The sequence below is a fragment of the Aplysia californica genome, unplaced genomic scaffold (genome assembly GCF_000002075.1).
Source record: "Aplysia californica isolate F4 #8 unplaced genomic scaffold, AplCal3.0 scaffold00014, whole genome shotgun sequence".
Classification (NCBI taxonomy): domain Eukaryota; kingdom Metazoa; phylum Mollusca; class Gastropoda; order Aplysiida; family Aplysiidae; genus Aplysia; species Aplysia californica.
This window is the reverse complement of record NW_004797284.1, coordinates 1,555,223-1,572,240: the sequence shown is the minus strand read 5'-3', so window position 1 is coordinate 1,572,240 and position 17,018 is coordinate 1,555,223. Positions and strand designations below refer to the sequence as shown.

Below are 17,018 nucleotides of genomic sequence, written 5' to 3'. Positions count from 1 at the left end.
ATGTGAGTACAAGATTTTAAAAAAGGGCCCTATTAGAATAATTCCATTCCTAATTCCTCTTGCATTTTCGAAAACTTCCATGGTGCGTAGCTTCGCAAATAATAGATTTAATCCCCAAACTTGTTGTTGGCTTTGAATTTTCCTCATAACATGTCAGTTACTGCTTTCTTCTTGTTTCTTTTAACAACATCCAAAACCCTAATTAAAATGTCACGCTCATCAAAAGTAAGTTCCAAACGAAGTTCGAGTCGCTTATTATAAAACTACATTATCACCAAGGCTCCATGTGGCATGTTTCCTACACGTCAATGGGAAGACATAGATCTAGTCGAAATTTGCACACGGCACTCGAACCCAACGTCGTCGGATAGTCACCGCCACAAAAACCACCCCCGCCCCTCTCTCGCTCTCTCTTTATCAAGGCCAGGCAGCAAACAAGCGAGGTCACTCTCGATCAACTCCCGACTCCCGAGTTCATCAGCGGAGCTTGCCGGTTGCTGCTGGACGCTTTTTGATCTCAACAAGTCAACGAAAACTTCACCAACCTCGCAGAGAAACCATGTCTACAGCTGGAAAAGTAAGATTAAAATTTTTATATATTTATTTTGAATCGTTTCTCAAAGTTGTGGAATCTAGTATAAACTCTAGATCTAAATTCTAGCTCTAGGCTAGATTGCTCGCATCTCTGTGAGTCGTGAGGCATCACACTTCACAGTAGGCCTAGTGTACAGCAATGCCACGGCCGCGAGATAGGCTAGGCCAGAGACTAAAGTCAAAATCTCAAAGTCAGGAGGTTCAGTGTTCTTTGTAGGTGTGAGACTGAAATTAAAAAAAAAAAAAAAAGATGCTGTAAAACAACGCGCAAATTCCTTTTATTTTGTAGAATCTGTTACTGTTAGATTTCTAGCTGCCATGGTTGTGTTGCGAGGTAGAGAAGCGCCTAAGCCTAAGGACTAAGGCAGGTTGATGAAGGACTGGACCATTTTCTCTGCAGGACTGCTGGAGGGTCATGATGTTGAACGGTAGATCTAAAATCTAGTAGGTCTAGCCTAGACTAGAATCTAGATCTAGATCTAGATCAATGTACTACTTGGATATAATAGATCTATGGTGGTCCCGACTTGTGTAGGCCTAAACCTACTGAAATATCGATACTGATTTAAATAGTCGGTATCAATGTTTTAAGTTTTACCAGTAGCCTAGATCTAAATCTAGCCTACAAAATGAGCAGTAAAATTTCACTTGTTTTTCAGAAGACAAGAGGGGTTGCCCCCCTGACATAAAAAAAAACCCAAACATGGGGTGATAACGAGAAAAAATGAACAGAACACCAAAAATATAGGTTATGCCTACTTTATAATTTCCTTTGAATTTATTACTGGATCCCTTATAACAAGAATCCTGCTATAACGGACATTTTGTACCTGTCCCCTCCCTCTCGTTATAACAGGATTCTACTATAGCATGATTCATAGTGAATTTTTGTTTTCCCTTTCATGAATTAGTAGGATTCCATTTTTTAAATATTCCGTCTATATTTTCCTTGTTCTCAACAGAGCTGTTAAAGTACTTTTTAAAAAGTACTTAAGTACAAATTTAAGTACAATCTAAAAAATGTACTTAAGTACAGTAAAAGTACTTTCCTATAAAATGTACTTGAGTACAAGTACTTTAAAAAAAAGTACTTATGAGTACATTTTGAGTACTTTCTGCTAATATGCTAAAACACTTCATCGCTTATGCAAAACATCATATTTTATAACTTATCCAGTATATTTGACAAATTAGGCTATTTATTACTAAAAATGTAAACAGTATACAAAGCATTTGAATATACAATGTACGCACTGAACGGTGGAAATGGTCCGTGAAGTTGAACAAAAAACAACCCAAACGAACAGACGCAACTAGTGGGTAAGTGATATTATGAATAGAACTTGTTTGAGCAAGACAATGTGATCAAATGTAAGTCAGTCCTAGAGGTCGGAAAGTTCTACAGAAAGAGTATCCAAATTGAAAAATGTAGATACAAAGTTGCTCTTAAGAAAACATAAAATTGATGAAAATGGCCCGCTTAGAAATGGAAAAGTGCATTGAATTCTTCATTAACAAATCCTCAAGGAATCAATGTAGCCTTAAGCAGAAACCACCCAAAAAAAGTTTAAAAGAAATTTAGGCAGCCTAAAAATTGTTAGATACACATTGAGAACACAGTTTCAGTTTCAATTGATTATAGTGGTCTGACAGATTTTGGTCACACTGTGTAGTCCACGGCGCCAACGGCAAACCAAAATACAATAGTTTCCTAGAGTCTAGTAAGTGTAGTGTAACCAAAGATTCTCTACTGCAGTAGTCACCGCCTAAGATCCCAGTGCTCGGAAGCAAGGAAAATATGGGATCTTAGCCAACGAAGCCGAGGAAGAATCTACAGTGACCCATGAACTGACGTGACCTCTGGGTGGATTTATGACATATGGCAAGCAAAGAGTGGTCAACCTTGATTACCAATCACAGTGGCATGAGGCATGCCATAAATAATATTATATATACACACTCATTAGCCTATCGTGAGTCTTGAGATCTTTATGATTCTTTATCTACGTTTATCCAGTTGCCCCTCCCCTTTACCTGTCCAACAATTTTAGCTTTCCATCTCTGATTGAGTCCCCCAGGGAAGAGTTCACAGTTTGATGTGATCCCGACTGGAGCGAACTTGTAGGCCCTACCCACCCAGGGACTGATGTAAGTTTAGGTGGTGAGGTCAGATGCGAGTGCGATGTTTGGGGAAAAGAAACGCATCGGTCAGTTCACACCTTGGTGTGATCCCGTCTGGAGCAAACACTGTACCGTTTCAAGGAGTTTTACAACGCTTGTGATCACATTCACGATAGTGGCTGATCTTTGAGGCGACGGGCCGTTCTTTGATCTCAACTTTTAACTCTTGGCGGTCGATCGGGTTTTTGCTCCGTAAATTATGATCAGAAATGCCTGCACTTACCCTTTCATTAAGCTACCAAAATACTCAAAATGTACTTAAAAAGTACTCAAAAGTACTTTTATAAAAAGTATCGGAGTACAGTAAAAGTACTGGTTTAAAAAATGTACCGGAGTACAGTAAAAGTACCGAAAATTGTAACGTAAGTACAAGTACCGGAGTACTTGTACTCCGTTACTACCAGCTCTGGTTCTCAAGCACGGGGATCCAAAGTGCAACTACTGTAAAGCTATGGTTAGGCCCTAAGCAGAATAGTTTTTGACGGGGGGGGGGGGGGGGTAAGGCTTGTACTTCATAGAGAATATTACCTAGTTTTGAAGCTCACGGTATCTGTTATCTAAAAACAATGTTGATAATAAATGTTTTACAGGTGGGTCTTGCCTACCATAAGATCAGGGGTGTGGCTGAAAGACAGCAGTAAGAAGGAACCAAGTAGTAGCAGTGGAAAGGCTGCAGAAAGAGTCAGGAGCCCAGAGGAGGGGGAAAAGGAGGTTGAGGGTGGGGGCAGAAATAGGAGGCGAAAGCAGACAGCAGAACATTGTTAGAGAGCAGGATAGGATATGAAAGGAGAAAATGTTAGTGAAGAAAAACATCCGTCGCTCTCTGGATTCGAAAGGCGGCGGTAAGGATCCAAATCCTTACCAACCTTTACGCTCCCCCCCCCCCTTCTCACAGTCATTAATGAACTAGACTAGGAGACTGTCATGGTGGACAGTTGTCAGATTGTTCTGGTGGTGGCCTGTCAAGTAGAATGGAAACTTTGCAGTAGAATGTGAAGTGGGCTGGCATTACATTTTTTATCCTACAAGAATACCTGAAGCTTGTTAAAATTTTATTGATTGCTCCTGAAGAGCACTGTATTTGTTATTGTTTGTTTTACGGGGTTCCCTTGCGGACCTGATTGGATTACATCGAGTTGATCAATGGTGGCTTCAGTGCACACTACACAGATACCCCTCCCTTCTTGCGTCAGATTTGACAAGAATAGAAAACTGTAATGGAAGCGTGGTGTTATTGAATTTGAACGCAAAACTATCCGTTCCCAATGCAGCCATTTCCTTCCATAATGGTTTCAAGTGCTGACTGCAGGATATTATTGCTGTTGCTGTGTTGAAAGGTGCATGAACCCTACAGTATTGGAAATGTTGATAGCATTTTAGATCTGTCGGTATCAATTTCTCCAAATGGACACTGTCCATACCGCATTCCGCACGCACACTGTACTCGCAACCTTGAAAAACAAATGTGTTTGCTTTGAAGGTCTTGATTGAATTTGGTCAAATTGTGCCATCATGGTAGCTTCTGCCCTTTCATGGAGGAAAATCTGGCTGGCCCTGACTCTGTTCAAGGGAATTTGATTGGCAATTAATGTGCTCTGGCTATTAAGAATTTAAATGAATTAATCCACTCAAAAAAAAATACCAAAAAAAAATATTCCAATGATTTAGGTCGAGACCAAGATAACAATACATCTTAGTTCTCATACATTCCAACACAACATTTGTCGGAGTAACTACAGTTGAACAAGACCTGCCTTAACGGAAGCCAGCCCAAGTTGAAAACTTGTCATAATGGAATACCAAGTCCAAGTATTCCCGATTAAAGCAAAACATGTTGATAGTCGGATAATTAGTGGGTGGCAGAGCTATCTGCCGGAGGAAAGATAACTCATTTAGCGGTCATGATTATATAATATTTATCAAAGTTTCTCAAAGTCCCATCAGGACTACAGAACATGACTGCAGTGGGACCTTACCGGAGTCCCCTTTTTTTTCTCTATGTAAACTCAATTACCTGTTTTCGGGTTTAGTGGGGCTTGGAAAAACCAGAACTCTGATACAACGAGAGAGATCGAGGGAGCTCTAGCTGGGGGGAAGGGGGTTAGGGACGCTGTAGGCGGGCTCCTAACAGGCAGTCAACGGTGTGGCATCATGATTGGCCAGTCCAGTGATGAGCGAGGTGGGGCGCGCGGCAGAGAGAGAGAGAGATGGTGCGGAGAGACTCATTACGTGAGCCACTCAAAAGTGATGTGTCGTAGCTTAGATGCTCAGTATGAGAACGTATAGGCCATAGCCCTAGGCTAGGCCAAAAAGTAAAAGAAGGGGAGAGCGTGTAGTGTGTGATTCCTGATTCACTGAATTGTGATAATTGATGCTCATGGGCATATGCACGCATCCACGTAGGCCTACCGGTATGATAGACAGCACAAGCAATGAGGCTGAGGAAAAGATGGCTTCCAACAAAGACAAAAGGAAATGCTACTCTGTCGAATTAAAGGCCAAGATAATCAACGAGGTGGTTGACAAGAAAAGGAAAACTAATTTAACGCGCAAATTTATTTATTTGGAAGGGATGTAATCATGTGGATTTTTAAAGATATCTCGCATACTGCAGGATTTTTCTTCTAGTCCCGCTATAGCTGTGTTCTACTGTATCGACAACTCTGCATGTCCATACACTATGTGTAAACAATGGTATTATTATTCACACTTAACAAAATTTGATGTCTTGATTTTTATTTTTTAAAATGAGGAGTGTTGTAAATCATTCATTTCACAGCCCATTTCATGCAAAGCTGCTGTGGCATGGGAGGCCAAAAAACCCTTGAGCATAGAGACGATAGAAGTGGCTCCACCAAGAGCAGGGGAAGTGAGAATTAAGGTAAGAAATTTTCTTTTTTGTATTGTTCCTGTAGGGGGCTCTCGTGGCCTAGAGGTTAAGGTGTTGGCCTCTCATTCAAAGGTCACGGGTTCGATTCCGGGTAGCGACCAAAAAATTTTCTTCTCTAAAATTGTCTCCTTTCACATCCTTTCCTGATCTGTTGTCTGCTTTCATTTCCACTTTCTGCCCCCACCCCCTCACCTCCTTTGCCCCCTCTTCTGGGCTCCTGACTCTTTCTGCAGCCTTTCTACTGCTACTCCTTGGCTCTTCCTAACTGCTGTCTTTCTGCCACACCCCTGATCTTCTGGTAGGAAAGATCTACACCTAGCCTTCTCGGACAAGGGCGAAAAATCTCGGAGGGCCCGTGTGCAAGTTGCGCACGTTAAAGATCCCTTGGTGGTCTAAAATTGATAAGAGTAGGCTTCGGCCGCCACCCGGGCATAATTCAAAATTTCCTACCAACGAAAAAGTATTAAGTGTGTCCCGCACGCTCATATGACCTTATGCAGTTGCGAGCGCCGTAAAACCCTATACTAAACAAACAAACAAACAATTGTTCCTGTAATAGCTTTAACAGTTTGTGAGAAAATGTAGAATGCTCAGCCAACATTTATAATGTAGCTGCTCTTGATTAAGAATGTGAGTTACATGTTGAAGTTTGAGATTTGAATCTGAGAGCAGTCCTAAGTGTTTTCTTTCGCAGAGCATTTTTTGTCAGCTTTGAGTCCTGTTGGATGACCACATCCTTCGTCTTCATAGTGGCCCATTTCTCTTTACTACTTTGAATTAATTTCAATAATGAAGAAAGGACAGCAAATGACAAGTTCTTAATTTTTACACAATAGACACTAAATTTGAAAAATATATTTTGCCAACGTCTTTGAATGCTTGCATGTCGGTACTGTCTGTGAAACTGATGGAGATAGTATATTGTTTTAAGTTCAATGAAAGCATATTAGGCATTTTATATATAAAACGCTACAATTAATAATACTGTATCTTAAATGTTTGATGTTTGCATTAGAAATGACTGTATATGAGTGTCCATGAGTGTGAATATTTTTTGAATTTTTCAGATTCTTGCTACGGGTGTGTGTCACACAGATGCATACACACTTGACGGACATGACCCTGAAGGTATCTTCCCGGTTGTGTTGGGTCATGAGGGCGGTGGCATTGTGGAAAGTGTGGGAGAGGGAGTCAAATCAGTCGCCCCAGGTCAGTGCATTAAGCGCTTTTTTTTTTCAGCTATGAAAGTCTTGCTAGTACAGTCGACTCCACTTGTGTTGAACTGGCTTGAATTGGTCTTTGATTAAGTTGATCTTTTTCTCAGGTCTCAGCACCTCTTCTTCTTTATAGATCCCAACAATTTTAGTTAGAACTTCGGATGAGTTGATCTTTTTTCTCTCCCCCAATGGCTTCAACTCATTCGTAGTCGACTGTATCTATCTTTTCTTTCTATGAATCTTGTTCAGTCTGTTCCAAACATTTTTTTCAGTATTGTGTGAATGTGTTTTTAATTATAGGTTTGGAAGATGTCTCTTTACTATTATAGTGCGGTCAAAAATTCGTGGCGCAACTTATCCTTAAATATCTTTTCAATGGGGTAATCAATGTCACCCATACTTTGCACAGCAGTTTGTATCAATTTGTCTTAACTTAATCATATTTTCCAACAACAATTGAAGCTAGATTAAAAAACTTTTCTTCATAACTTTGTATAAAATACTATAAATCTCCGTCAACATGGAAAATGCGCTTCTCGCACAAATTTTGCATCCAGATATCACCAACGTCACAGCTCACCAATGACACTTTTTAGTGGCAAAACATTTTACAAGAAATTAATTTTATAGTGAACATATTTTTTGCACTAAAGATTCTCAAAACATGCTTTCAATAAACATAATGTCGCAATTAGAAGAAAAAAATGACAGACTTTTAAAAGTGGTAATGTCCTAGCTGTAAACATTTAAAAATCTGCAGAAACCGCCCACATGGATTTTTTGTTAGTATTTATTAAGGAATTTTCTAGAATACAGCTATCAGGTGTTAGCAAAAATATTGATTTGTTTAGACAAATTGATACATGTCATTCTGCGAAAGCTGGAGAGTCTATGTTTGATTGTTCAGGAAATATTTGACAATTAGTTGCGCAACAAATTTTGGATGGCTCTGTTGTCAAAATCAGCACTCTCCTATTCAGGATATCTTAATTTAGCTCCGCTATACACACTAGTAGTCAGATCAGATTTTCTTGCATACCACCCTCGTCAGATATTGATTGTGTTGTTCGACTCAGTATTTTGCGTTACATCATCTATCAAATGGCATCAAATGTCAAATGTGTAATTTGTTTTCGTTTGTGTATTTTAAGTTGGTCTTATCAAACATTTTGGAATGTTTTTATGCTGTTTTTATTGATTTAAAAAATGTTCTTTTCATTCTGTCTTTTATTAGTGTGACTACATTTTTAAATGATGTGGAAAAGTGTCAGCTAGTTGTTTTGTTTGGTAACGAACTTCATTATCTTGTAGAAAACTTTCCAATTCGATTTCAAATGAATGAAGAAAAAAATAGTAGTACTTGTGTGTGAAACTTGTATTTACTGAGATGTTTGTTTCCTACAGGGGACCATGTGATCCCTTTGTACACCCCTCAGTGTTATGAGTGCAAGTTCTGTAAAAACCCCAAGACCAACCTCTGTCAGAAAATCAGGTGAGCTGAACTACTAGTATTTCTTCGGTCTCTCCCTGTCAGGCTCTTGTTCCTACTATTGTTTGTATAAAGAGAGTCTAGAATTAATTGTAGACATGTAAAGATATATTTAATTGGGTGGGTAGGGTGGAAGGGAGCACTGCAAAGAGATAGCCATACATGTGGACTGCACCATTCTGTGTTGTATAGGATTGGTGTTGATTCTTCGCTCATGATACCTCTTCCCCCCCCCCCATCTTATCATGTCCTTCCATTATTCAGTCATTACTAAGGTATGCATGTGGTGGAATGTTAGGCTTTTCTCTTCGCATGCCAAAGGTCTTAGTTCTGTTTTCACTTGTGTAAAGTATTATATAGAGCATCTCTGCTGTTGGGATACAGTAGATTTCACAGCTGGGATTGGCCCTTTCAGGCGGGGTCGAAGCGGGTCGCTTCTCATTGAGGGCACAAAGCATTACTGTTGGATCATGACTTGTGTAATTTCCTCACTCCAAGCCATAGAGTAATATTGATGTGTCACGGCGTGATGAAATCTGGCGCTCGTCAATTTTGGGGCTTGTAGAGTTATTGGTATCATCTATCTGAAAGCTGATTTATTTGCCTTGCTTCCAATGAAATAAATATCCATCTATCTTGAATAGAACTGAAGATATCTACAATTGAAGGAAGTGAGGTCGCCTGGTTTCAGTGTGGAAATTAGCAAGAAAATGGCCGCCAATGTTTGATAACTCAAATAGCTAAAAGAGTCCTTGAAAACAGAAAAATGACATAGTTTGTGCCTTTAATTTTAATAAATGTTTTTCAATAAAGTTCACATGGAAATGTGTTTTAATATGTACATGAAAATGAAAGAGGTTGTGCCAAAAAATAAAAATTCAAGAAAAATTTCCAAACAAGGCAAAAAATGCCTGTTTTCCGATTTGTGTATTTTGACGAGTGCATGATTTCACTATTTTGCCTCACATATTACTGTAGGCAAAGTTACAAACCTGATCTTATGAAGTCAGTTTGCAGTGAAAATTTTCTGTCCACCAGTGTAACACCATATTTTATTTTCATTTTCTTTCGTTTTGTCGCAAAAATTTCTCAACAGGGTCACTCAAGGTCAAGGTCTCATGCCAGACGGAACTCGCAGATTCACATGCAAGGGGAAGGAACTCTACCATTTCATGGGTTGTAGCACATTCGCAGAGTACACCGTGTGTGCTGAGATCTCAGTGGCAAAAGTAGGTGTACCCCTTTATGTGTCCTAGGATGATTTAGTCTTGCTCAGATCTGTTGTGGCAATGTGATGGCCAGTTTAGTCAGACGTATTTTCACCTGTAATGTAGCCATTATTGTGGGCTCATGCCTCCTCATTTTGAATGACAGAATCAGACCATTTAAACACAGAAAATTTGTGTTTATACTGGGTGTAGAAGAAAGGAGAGCCAGCAAAATTGAAGTTTGTTGTTTTTGTTCTCAACTTCTGTCAACACTCAAAGTGATTGATCCAGGCCCAGGGTCATGTATTGTGAAATTGTAGAAGCCCTCATATATATATATATATACAGTGGAACTCAGATTTAACGAGCTCGGATTCAACGAGATGAGATAGATTCCCCGTTTTTTTTCTTCTTTAAAATCAATAAAAATAACCCGGATTCAACGAGCACTTAAATCAGCGAGCTCGGATTCAACGAGGTCGCTTCCAGGGTAAACAGCCCAAGCAGACGTGGCTTCGCTCATTTTTCTCCCAAAACAAACTTTATCTATTCCCGGAAACCATCCATTGCAACTGCATCGTGAACCATTATTCACTTAGCCGATTGCATGCGACCAATCAGCGGCCTTTTTTCATACCAACGCATGCGTTGTTGGCTCGTGCACAAGTCTACTCTGGCGTGTGTCGGAGTCGGATGGGCAGCCTGAACACGTGTGACTGTGTGTGTATGTGTCGGGGAGAGGGGGGGGGGCACTAGCGGTCTGGACGTTGAACGTCACAGAAATGCGTCAGTCTTTTCCCCCCCTCGGCAACTGATCATTATTACAATGGTAAGCTAGATCTAGTCCTGACGTAGATCTACGTAATGATGAATTGTGCGCTGGTCTATGAAATCAAAAGTTGCCGTTATGCTAGGCTCTACACAGCAACACAACTTTTTGGTAAACAATCGAGATGACAAAGGCGTGAGCATTTGAACGAATCGGGTCTATTTTTTTTTGTTACGCAGCTCATAATATGCAGGCATTTCAGGCACTACTTGTGACTTCTTTGTACATTACTTGCTCTGTGCCTGTAATTGTCTACATAAAACCTCGTGTTTGCTATAACGAACACTCGGATTCAACGAGATTTTAGGCCAGGCCCGGCGACCTCGTTGAATCCGAGTTCCACTGTATATATATATAAAAATATAATGCCTTTTTTCTTTGTTTGTGGGTATGGTGCTGTATCCAGACCAACACCTTCCATTCTAGGGAAAGCATCAGATGAAGTTTATGTACGCTGGGAGCAAATTTGGTAGATTCAGCATTCATTCCATGAAAAGCTTCTAAAAACGTTGATAGAGATTACTCCCACATATTTCATTCTCCGTATTCTTTGTTCTTAAAAAATATAGTGGTTAGCAGCTTGACATATTTTTATTTCATGGATTCAAAAATTATGGAATGGATGTTATGGGATAAAGTTTGGAATCTTTTTTTGATAATTGTGAAATTATGTGCAAGTAATTTTGGAAGATTGTATTCTGTATTGTTTCATGTTTCAATGGCTTTTTTCTCTTTTCAGGTTGATGAAAATGCTCCCCTGGACAAAGTCTGTCTTCTTGGCTGTGGCATCTCCACGGGTTACGGGGCAGCTTTGAATAACGCCAAGGTAACAAGGGCCAGGGTCTTTTTATTTTGTAATTCACTCAAGGAGCAAAGATTGCATCTAAATATGTCAATTCGAGAAATGGAGAAAATGTTGTACGATGCTCATCAGCGAAGTGAAGAAAAAAATGAAGTGTATGCACAGAACTCAGACATGTATAGGCTGTATATCTTCATGATGCATCAATAGCAACGACTAGACGACACTAGCCAAACGGTCTTGCTGATTTTGAATAGCTTGTCAGCGGGCGATATTCTTCTCATAACTGAAATTTATTGATAGTCACGGTCATTATGGTGACATCTGATAATTCTATGTGTTATTTTAGAGATAGATACTTTGATGGAACTGTCATGGGGTGCACTTTGTTTCCTGAAATGAAATAGTTCTTTCGTGTCATTCTCTCCAGGTGGAGCCTGGCTCTGTGTGTGGAGTGTGGGGTCTGGGAGCTGTGGGTCTGGCTGTCTTAATGGGCTGTAAGAAAGCAGGGGCGTCCAAGATTTTTGGCATTGACATCAACCCAGATAAATTTGAAACTGGTAGGTTTGATCAAGGTCTTAAAGTTTTTTACTGTTAACTTCTTTACGCATTTGCAATCCCTATGAAAAAATATTGAACAATAATTATTGTCACATTTAGCTGCACACATTCTTTTAATGTTTTGGTCTGTAGTGCATACAATGATTTTTTATCTCTTGAGAAAATCCCTTATTCTCTTCAAGTATGGCCTCAGACTTGCACATTGAAAGTATTTTCAACAAGGCATTACATTCTGATTTTTAAAAAAAAGTTTTCAGTTCCTTTCTCAAACAATGTTTTTACTGACATGGATGTAGAATGATCACATATATTTACACATTATTTATTTATTTATATATATAAATAATATGTGTGTATATATATATATATATATATATATATATATATATATATATATATATATAAATAAATAAATAATGTGTATATATATATATATATATATATATATATATATAAATAATATGTGTGTATATATATATATATATAAATATATATATATATATATATATATATATATATATATATATATATATATATATATATATATATATAATATATATGTATATATTTATATAATATATATGTATATATGTAAGTATATATCTATTATATGTATGTGTGTTTTGTGTCACAGCTAGGAAGTTTGGTGCCACTGATTTCATCAACCCTGCTGAATTCCCCAACAAGACAATCCAAGAACTGGTCATGGAGCGGACTGATGGCGGCTTTGATTACACGTTTGAGTGTATCGGCAACGTCAAGACGATGGTAAGGATCCTGCCTCTGATTTGTTAGTTTGCACAGGTTTGTCTGCGAAGTACTGGTGGATACCATCTGTGTGAAGTTCTTAATGAAGAGGGAGTAACAGAGCCGAGTCCGTGGTGTTGTGGTTAAGCTCTTTTTCTTTCTTTAAAAGGATCTGAGTTCGATTCTCTGGTTGGGGGTGATAGTTTGTCGAGTATTTCCATCTGTCTGCTGGAGTTTTATTCAACATTATCTAGATTGGCTCTGACCAGTATGTGCAATGTATACTATCTCTTAAATGATCGATAATGGCTCACTTGGAAGTAACACATATGCAATGATTATTGAAGGGCTTTTCAGGACTTCAAGAAAAAATTTCTTACTGGATATATTTTATTCTACGGTTTTCAGGCTGCTCTGGCATGATATGCTTTATGTTTAAAGGTCGTATCTGCTAAGCTTCTCACCTCCCCCCCCCCCAAAAAAAAAGTGGGTGTTTGGTGGGTGCTCTGGTTTGGTTTGCTTCTTCTTTCCTATGAAACATCTATCATCCTTATCTCCCCTTCTTAATTTTTGTGTTTTGTACTCCCTTGTAACACTTCTAATCTTCTTGCGCTCATATGGCCTTGTGCAGTTGCGAGCGCCGTAAAACCTGCTAAAATTAAAACTCTCTAAAAATAAGACGGAGCAAATTTGAGCAGATATTTAAATTTAAGGCTAAGGGAAACAACTGCAGTAAAATTTTGTTGTACATTTCTGTGTACAGTTACTTGGCTCCACCCCCTTGTTTCAATGTACTGTGAATGAGAGGTTAGTGTATCTCAGCCTTTATCCTTGGACTGCTTTCAGCAATTGCCTATTGATCTCAGCAAGCAGGTATTGTCTTTGATTGGGACTTAGGTTGCTTTTTGTCTTGTTTCTGTATGTAATATTAGCATTTTTGGATTTCTGGTTTTGTGTTTTTTTAAACTTCAAACCAACATTGACAACTGCTAAAAAAAAGTACAAATTAAAATTGTCAGGTGTGCTTTTTCCTTTGTTGGTTGAGACTAAGGTCTTTGTGTTTTTTTCTCTTTTCTGTCTTTCACGGTTCACATGTTTTGTCTTCCCTCAGCGTGCGGCCTTAGAGTGCTGCCACAAAGGCTGGGGTGAGGCAGTCATCATTGGTGTAGCTGCCGCCGGACAGGAGATCAGCACCAGACCGTTCCAGCTGGTCACTGGCCGTGTCTGGAGGGGCTCAGCTTTTGGAGGTAAATTGTCAGGATAAGTTGGATAAGTTCTAGTGATGCTTGTCCTGGGTGGAGGTAAAGAAAGTTTTGTCCTGGGTCGAGATAAAGTGATGCTTGTCATCAGGGAGACAAAGTAACACTTAAAAGGGGGGAGGGGGGGGTGGAAGTAACACTTGACCTGAAAAGCTATAGCGCAGAGATGCCAACCAGTACGATTTTACGTATTTTAGTACGATTTTTGGCCAAAAATATGCGAATACGACTTTTCATGAAAAAATACGCATCCTGGAATGCGAAAAATACGAGATTCAGCTTGGTCGAGTAAACCTAATTATCTCAAGTCCCATCTTTTGTCAAAATAGTTTCAGTATCACGGAACTGGAATATTTGAAAACCAAGTCCGATAAGGTCAGTAGGTTCATTTTTGCCGGTCGCGATTGTGATATTATATTCGTTCAGCTTTTCACCGTCCGAGAGTATGTTTCACTCTCACGCGAAGAGGCGGCTATGGCGGCAGGCAGAAGTGTATGTGACACCGAGGCTCGATAGGGAAAATCAAGTTCAAGATCTGCTTTCGTTACCACCGAGAAGTTTGCCAGGGGTAGTCTGATAACCGAATATTTGTGACAATGCAGGTTGTGCAGAGTAAACGCTGTGTTGCCGCGCAAATAAAATTTATTCAACACTCGGACTCGTCTCTGTGCTGTCACTTGTGGGAAAAAAAAGAAAAGAAAATACAAGCGTCGTCCGATTTTTAGATTGTCTGGCTCGCCATCGTGACCGGTCAGTGACCCTGCGCGCATTCGCATCTTAAATAAATGCGGCATCGTGTGAGCGAAGACTGTCTTTGGTGGGAGTAACGGCCTTGCGAAGTATAGGACTACGGAATAGGGGAGGGGATTATTGATTTTTTAAAAAAGATACACTCAGGGGAGGGGGGGGGGGGGGGGAGGGGTGATGGCAACACCAGAGGACAAAAACCTGGAAGCAAATTTCAGAATTTTGATTATAGCTCTCTGCAAAGCGCGAGTTGGTGCAGGCCGTGTGGGGAATCGGGGATCCTTCATACTTTGCAAATCTGTGTTATTGAAATAAAGTGTTTGCGTTTCATTGGATGGGTAATAGATCTAGAATCTAGTAAATTATACCTACAGTGTATGTTGTAGCTTTCTGTTCAAGACTGGCAGATTTTCAGTGTCACTGCATCTTGCCCTCCCACAGTTGTTACAACTCTCACACTGCGTGGGTCTACTTGAGCCATTCAAGTTATTGCTCTTCTCTGAGTTTGAGCGTGGGTGGTTGGCGGGTGCTCTGGTGTGGTTTGCTTCTTCTTTCCTATCAAACATCTATCGTCTTTATCTCCCCTTCTTCTTTTTTTTGTTTGTTACTCTCTTGTGACACCTCTAATCTTCTGGCGCTCATATGACCTTATGCAGTTGTGAGCGCCATAAAACCTCTACTAAAACTGAGTTTGAGCAATAATTTTATTATGTCAGTTCATAATAAGAATCATGATACCCAGACTGGTTCTTGATTGTTGAAATTCTTGTTCTAGGCCCTTCTGAACGCTCAAAGCAGGATTTATTTTTTATATAATAATGAGAGGAAAATATCTTAAAAGACTGAAATACTTAAGTCAAACAAGACCCCAGTACGACACTGAACACTAACATGTTGTTGACTGGATACATGTATATTGTACACGTGTGTGCTCGCTTTTTTGAGCTGGTGAGCTAGTAAATTTTTTAAAGGAAATATTGCAGGACACCCTGAACATTTTACTAGTTGGTCCGTCGGTGGTGAGGAATACACATTTCCCCCTGAAAATACACATTTTCATATTTACCAATACTCATTTCGGTTTTCTGTGGTTGGCATCTCTGATAGTGCCATTTTTTTAGTGGGTGGGGTAGAAAGCATTAATTTGGTTCTGTACAGCACTCAAGTTTCTATCTCAAAGGGATACACTTGGCCATAGCCTGTCTGACCTTTCCGGGCCTCTTCATCATCAATGCCTTCCCCATCCTGGGTCAGAGTATAGAGGCCACGAACAAACACTTTCCATGCTTCCCTCTCTTACCGGGCGGGTAATAAATCATTTCACTTTCCTCCAGTTCCACTGGCCAATGCTTGGAATGGCATTTTCATGCTGAAGGACAAGATTTTCTTTAAATTACCCTTTATATAGAATGTTACGTGGGCTATGTACATCCATGTAGCTAAGAGTGTTATCCCTTTACAGCCCAGTGTCTCCTCTTAAATTATTCACAATTTGAGCCTTCTACAATCTTATATTTTGACTGTTCAATGTAAGAATCTGCCATACGCCATAAGTGATGCCAGTCTTACACTGCACAGTCGATTTGTTCACTTTTGAGATAGAGCCTACTCTTTAAATATTCCTGTTGTTATTTTTTTAATTGAATGTTTTCGATATTTATATAAGATGTTCTTTATGGTAAGGTTGTGCTTAAGATTCTGTTTAAGCAGAAACGCCCACCTCTTTGTAAAAGGCATTGGAATCAACTAATAGGTATAAAAGTTGTGGGAAATTGTGATGTTTTGTTTGACTTTGTGGTTTGCTTGAAAACCTGTTCTATCATTTATAGCATGTTAAAGTCGTAAAGATGGACTATTACTATGAGTGAGCTTCACACGGAGTGCTTGAACAAACAGGGACGTAGCGAAAGAGACTTAAAAACTACAGTTTTATGCAGATGTAGTTCCAGTGCAAAAACATCAAGCCTTCTTGTTGTGGTCTTTGATCAGGTTGGAAGAGCCGTGATTCTGTGCCTAAGCTTGTGAAGGAGTACATGAATAAGGAGCTCATGGTAGACGAGTTTGTGACCTTCACCCTGCCTATGGACCAGATCAACGAGGGCTTCCACTACATGCATACCGGAAAGAGGTGACATAGCCACAGCTGGCTTTTTTCTCCCTCCTTTTCGTTGTAATTTCTCAAATTTCGAATGCCCTTCTTTTTCATGGATTGAAGGGGTAGAGAAAAGAGTAAATTTTGTATACAATTAAACTCTTGTGCCCAATAGCTTGGTCTTCACAGGACAAACAATTTTTTTTCTTGACTGATTTTGTTTTAGGCAGAGTGCTAATGAAAAGAATAAAAGGGGAGGCAACTCCTTTCTTACTCTTTGTTGGCTTATTTGAATGTGTGGTTGCCTATTTGTAGCCATCAGTAACACAATCAGCAGTTGTGTTTACCAGATCTTCTGGAATTTTGTACTATTACAGAAAGTTGCAGTGCCTAGAATAAAAT

At 39.5% G+C, this 17,018-nt stretch overlaps 1 protein-coding gene across 1 annotated transcript in view; it reads left to right on the top strand.

Moving 5' to 3' along the window:
* The first annotated feature begins 365 nt into the window (after positions 1-365).
* LOC101845439 (alcohol dehydrogenase class-3) overlaps positions 366-17,018 on the top strand; it is an 18,662-nt gene continuing 2,009 nt past the window's right edge. Inside the window, exons 1-10 of the mRNA XM_005090214.3 lie at positions 366-577; positions 5,555-5,656; positions 6,733-6,874; positions 8,287-8,374; positions 9,468-9,600; positions 11,148-11,234; positions 11,641-11,770; positions 12,406-12,539; positions 13,630-13,765; positions 16,514-16,652. Coding sequence (XP_005090271.1) covers positions 560-577; positions 5,555-5,656; positions 6,733-6,874; positions 8,287-8,374; positions 9,468-9,600; positions 11,148-11,234; positions 11,641-11,770; positions 12,406-12,539; positions 13,630-13,765; positions 16,514-16,652 — 1,109 coding nt within the window. The 5' untranslated portion in view covers positions 366-559. The remainder of the gene's footprint in view (positions 578-5,554; positions 5,657-6,732; positions 6,875-8,286; positions 8,375-9,467; positions 9,601-11,147; positions 11,235-11,640; positions 11,771-12,405; positions 12,540-13,629; positions 13,766-16,513; positions 16,653-17,018) is intronic.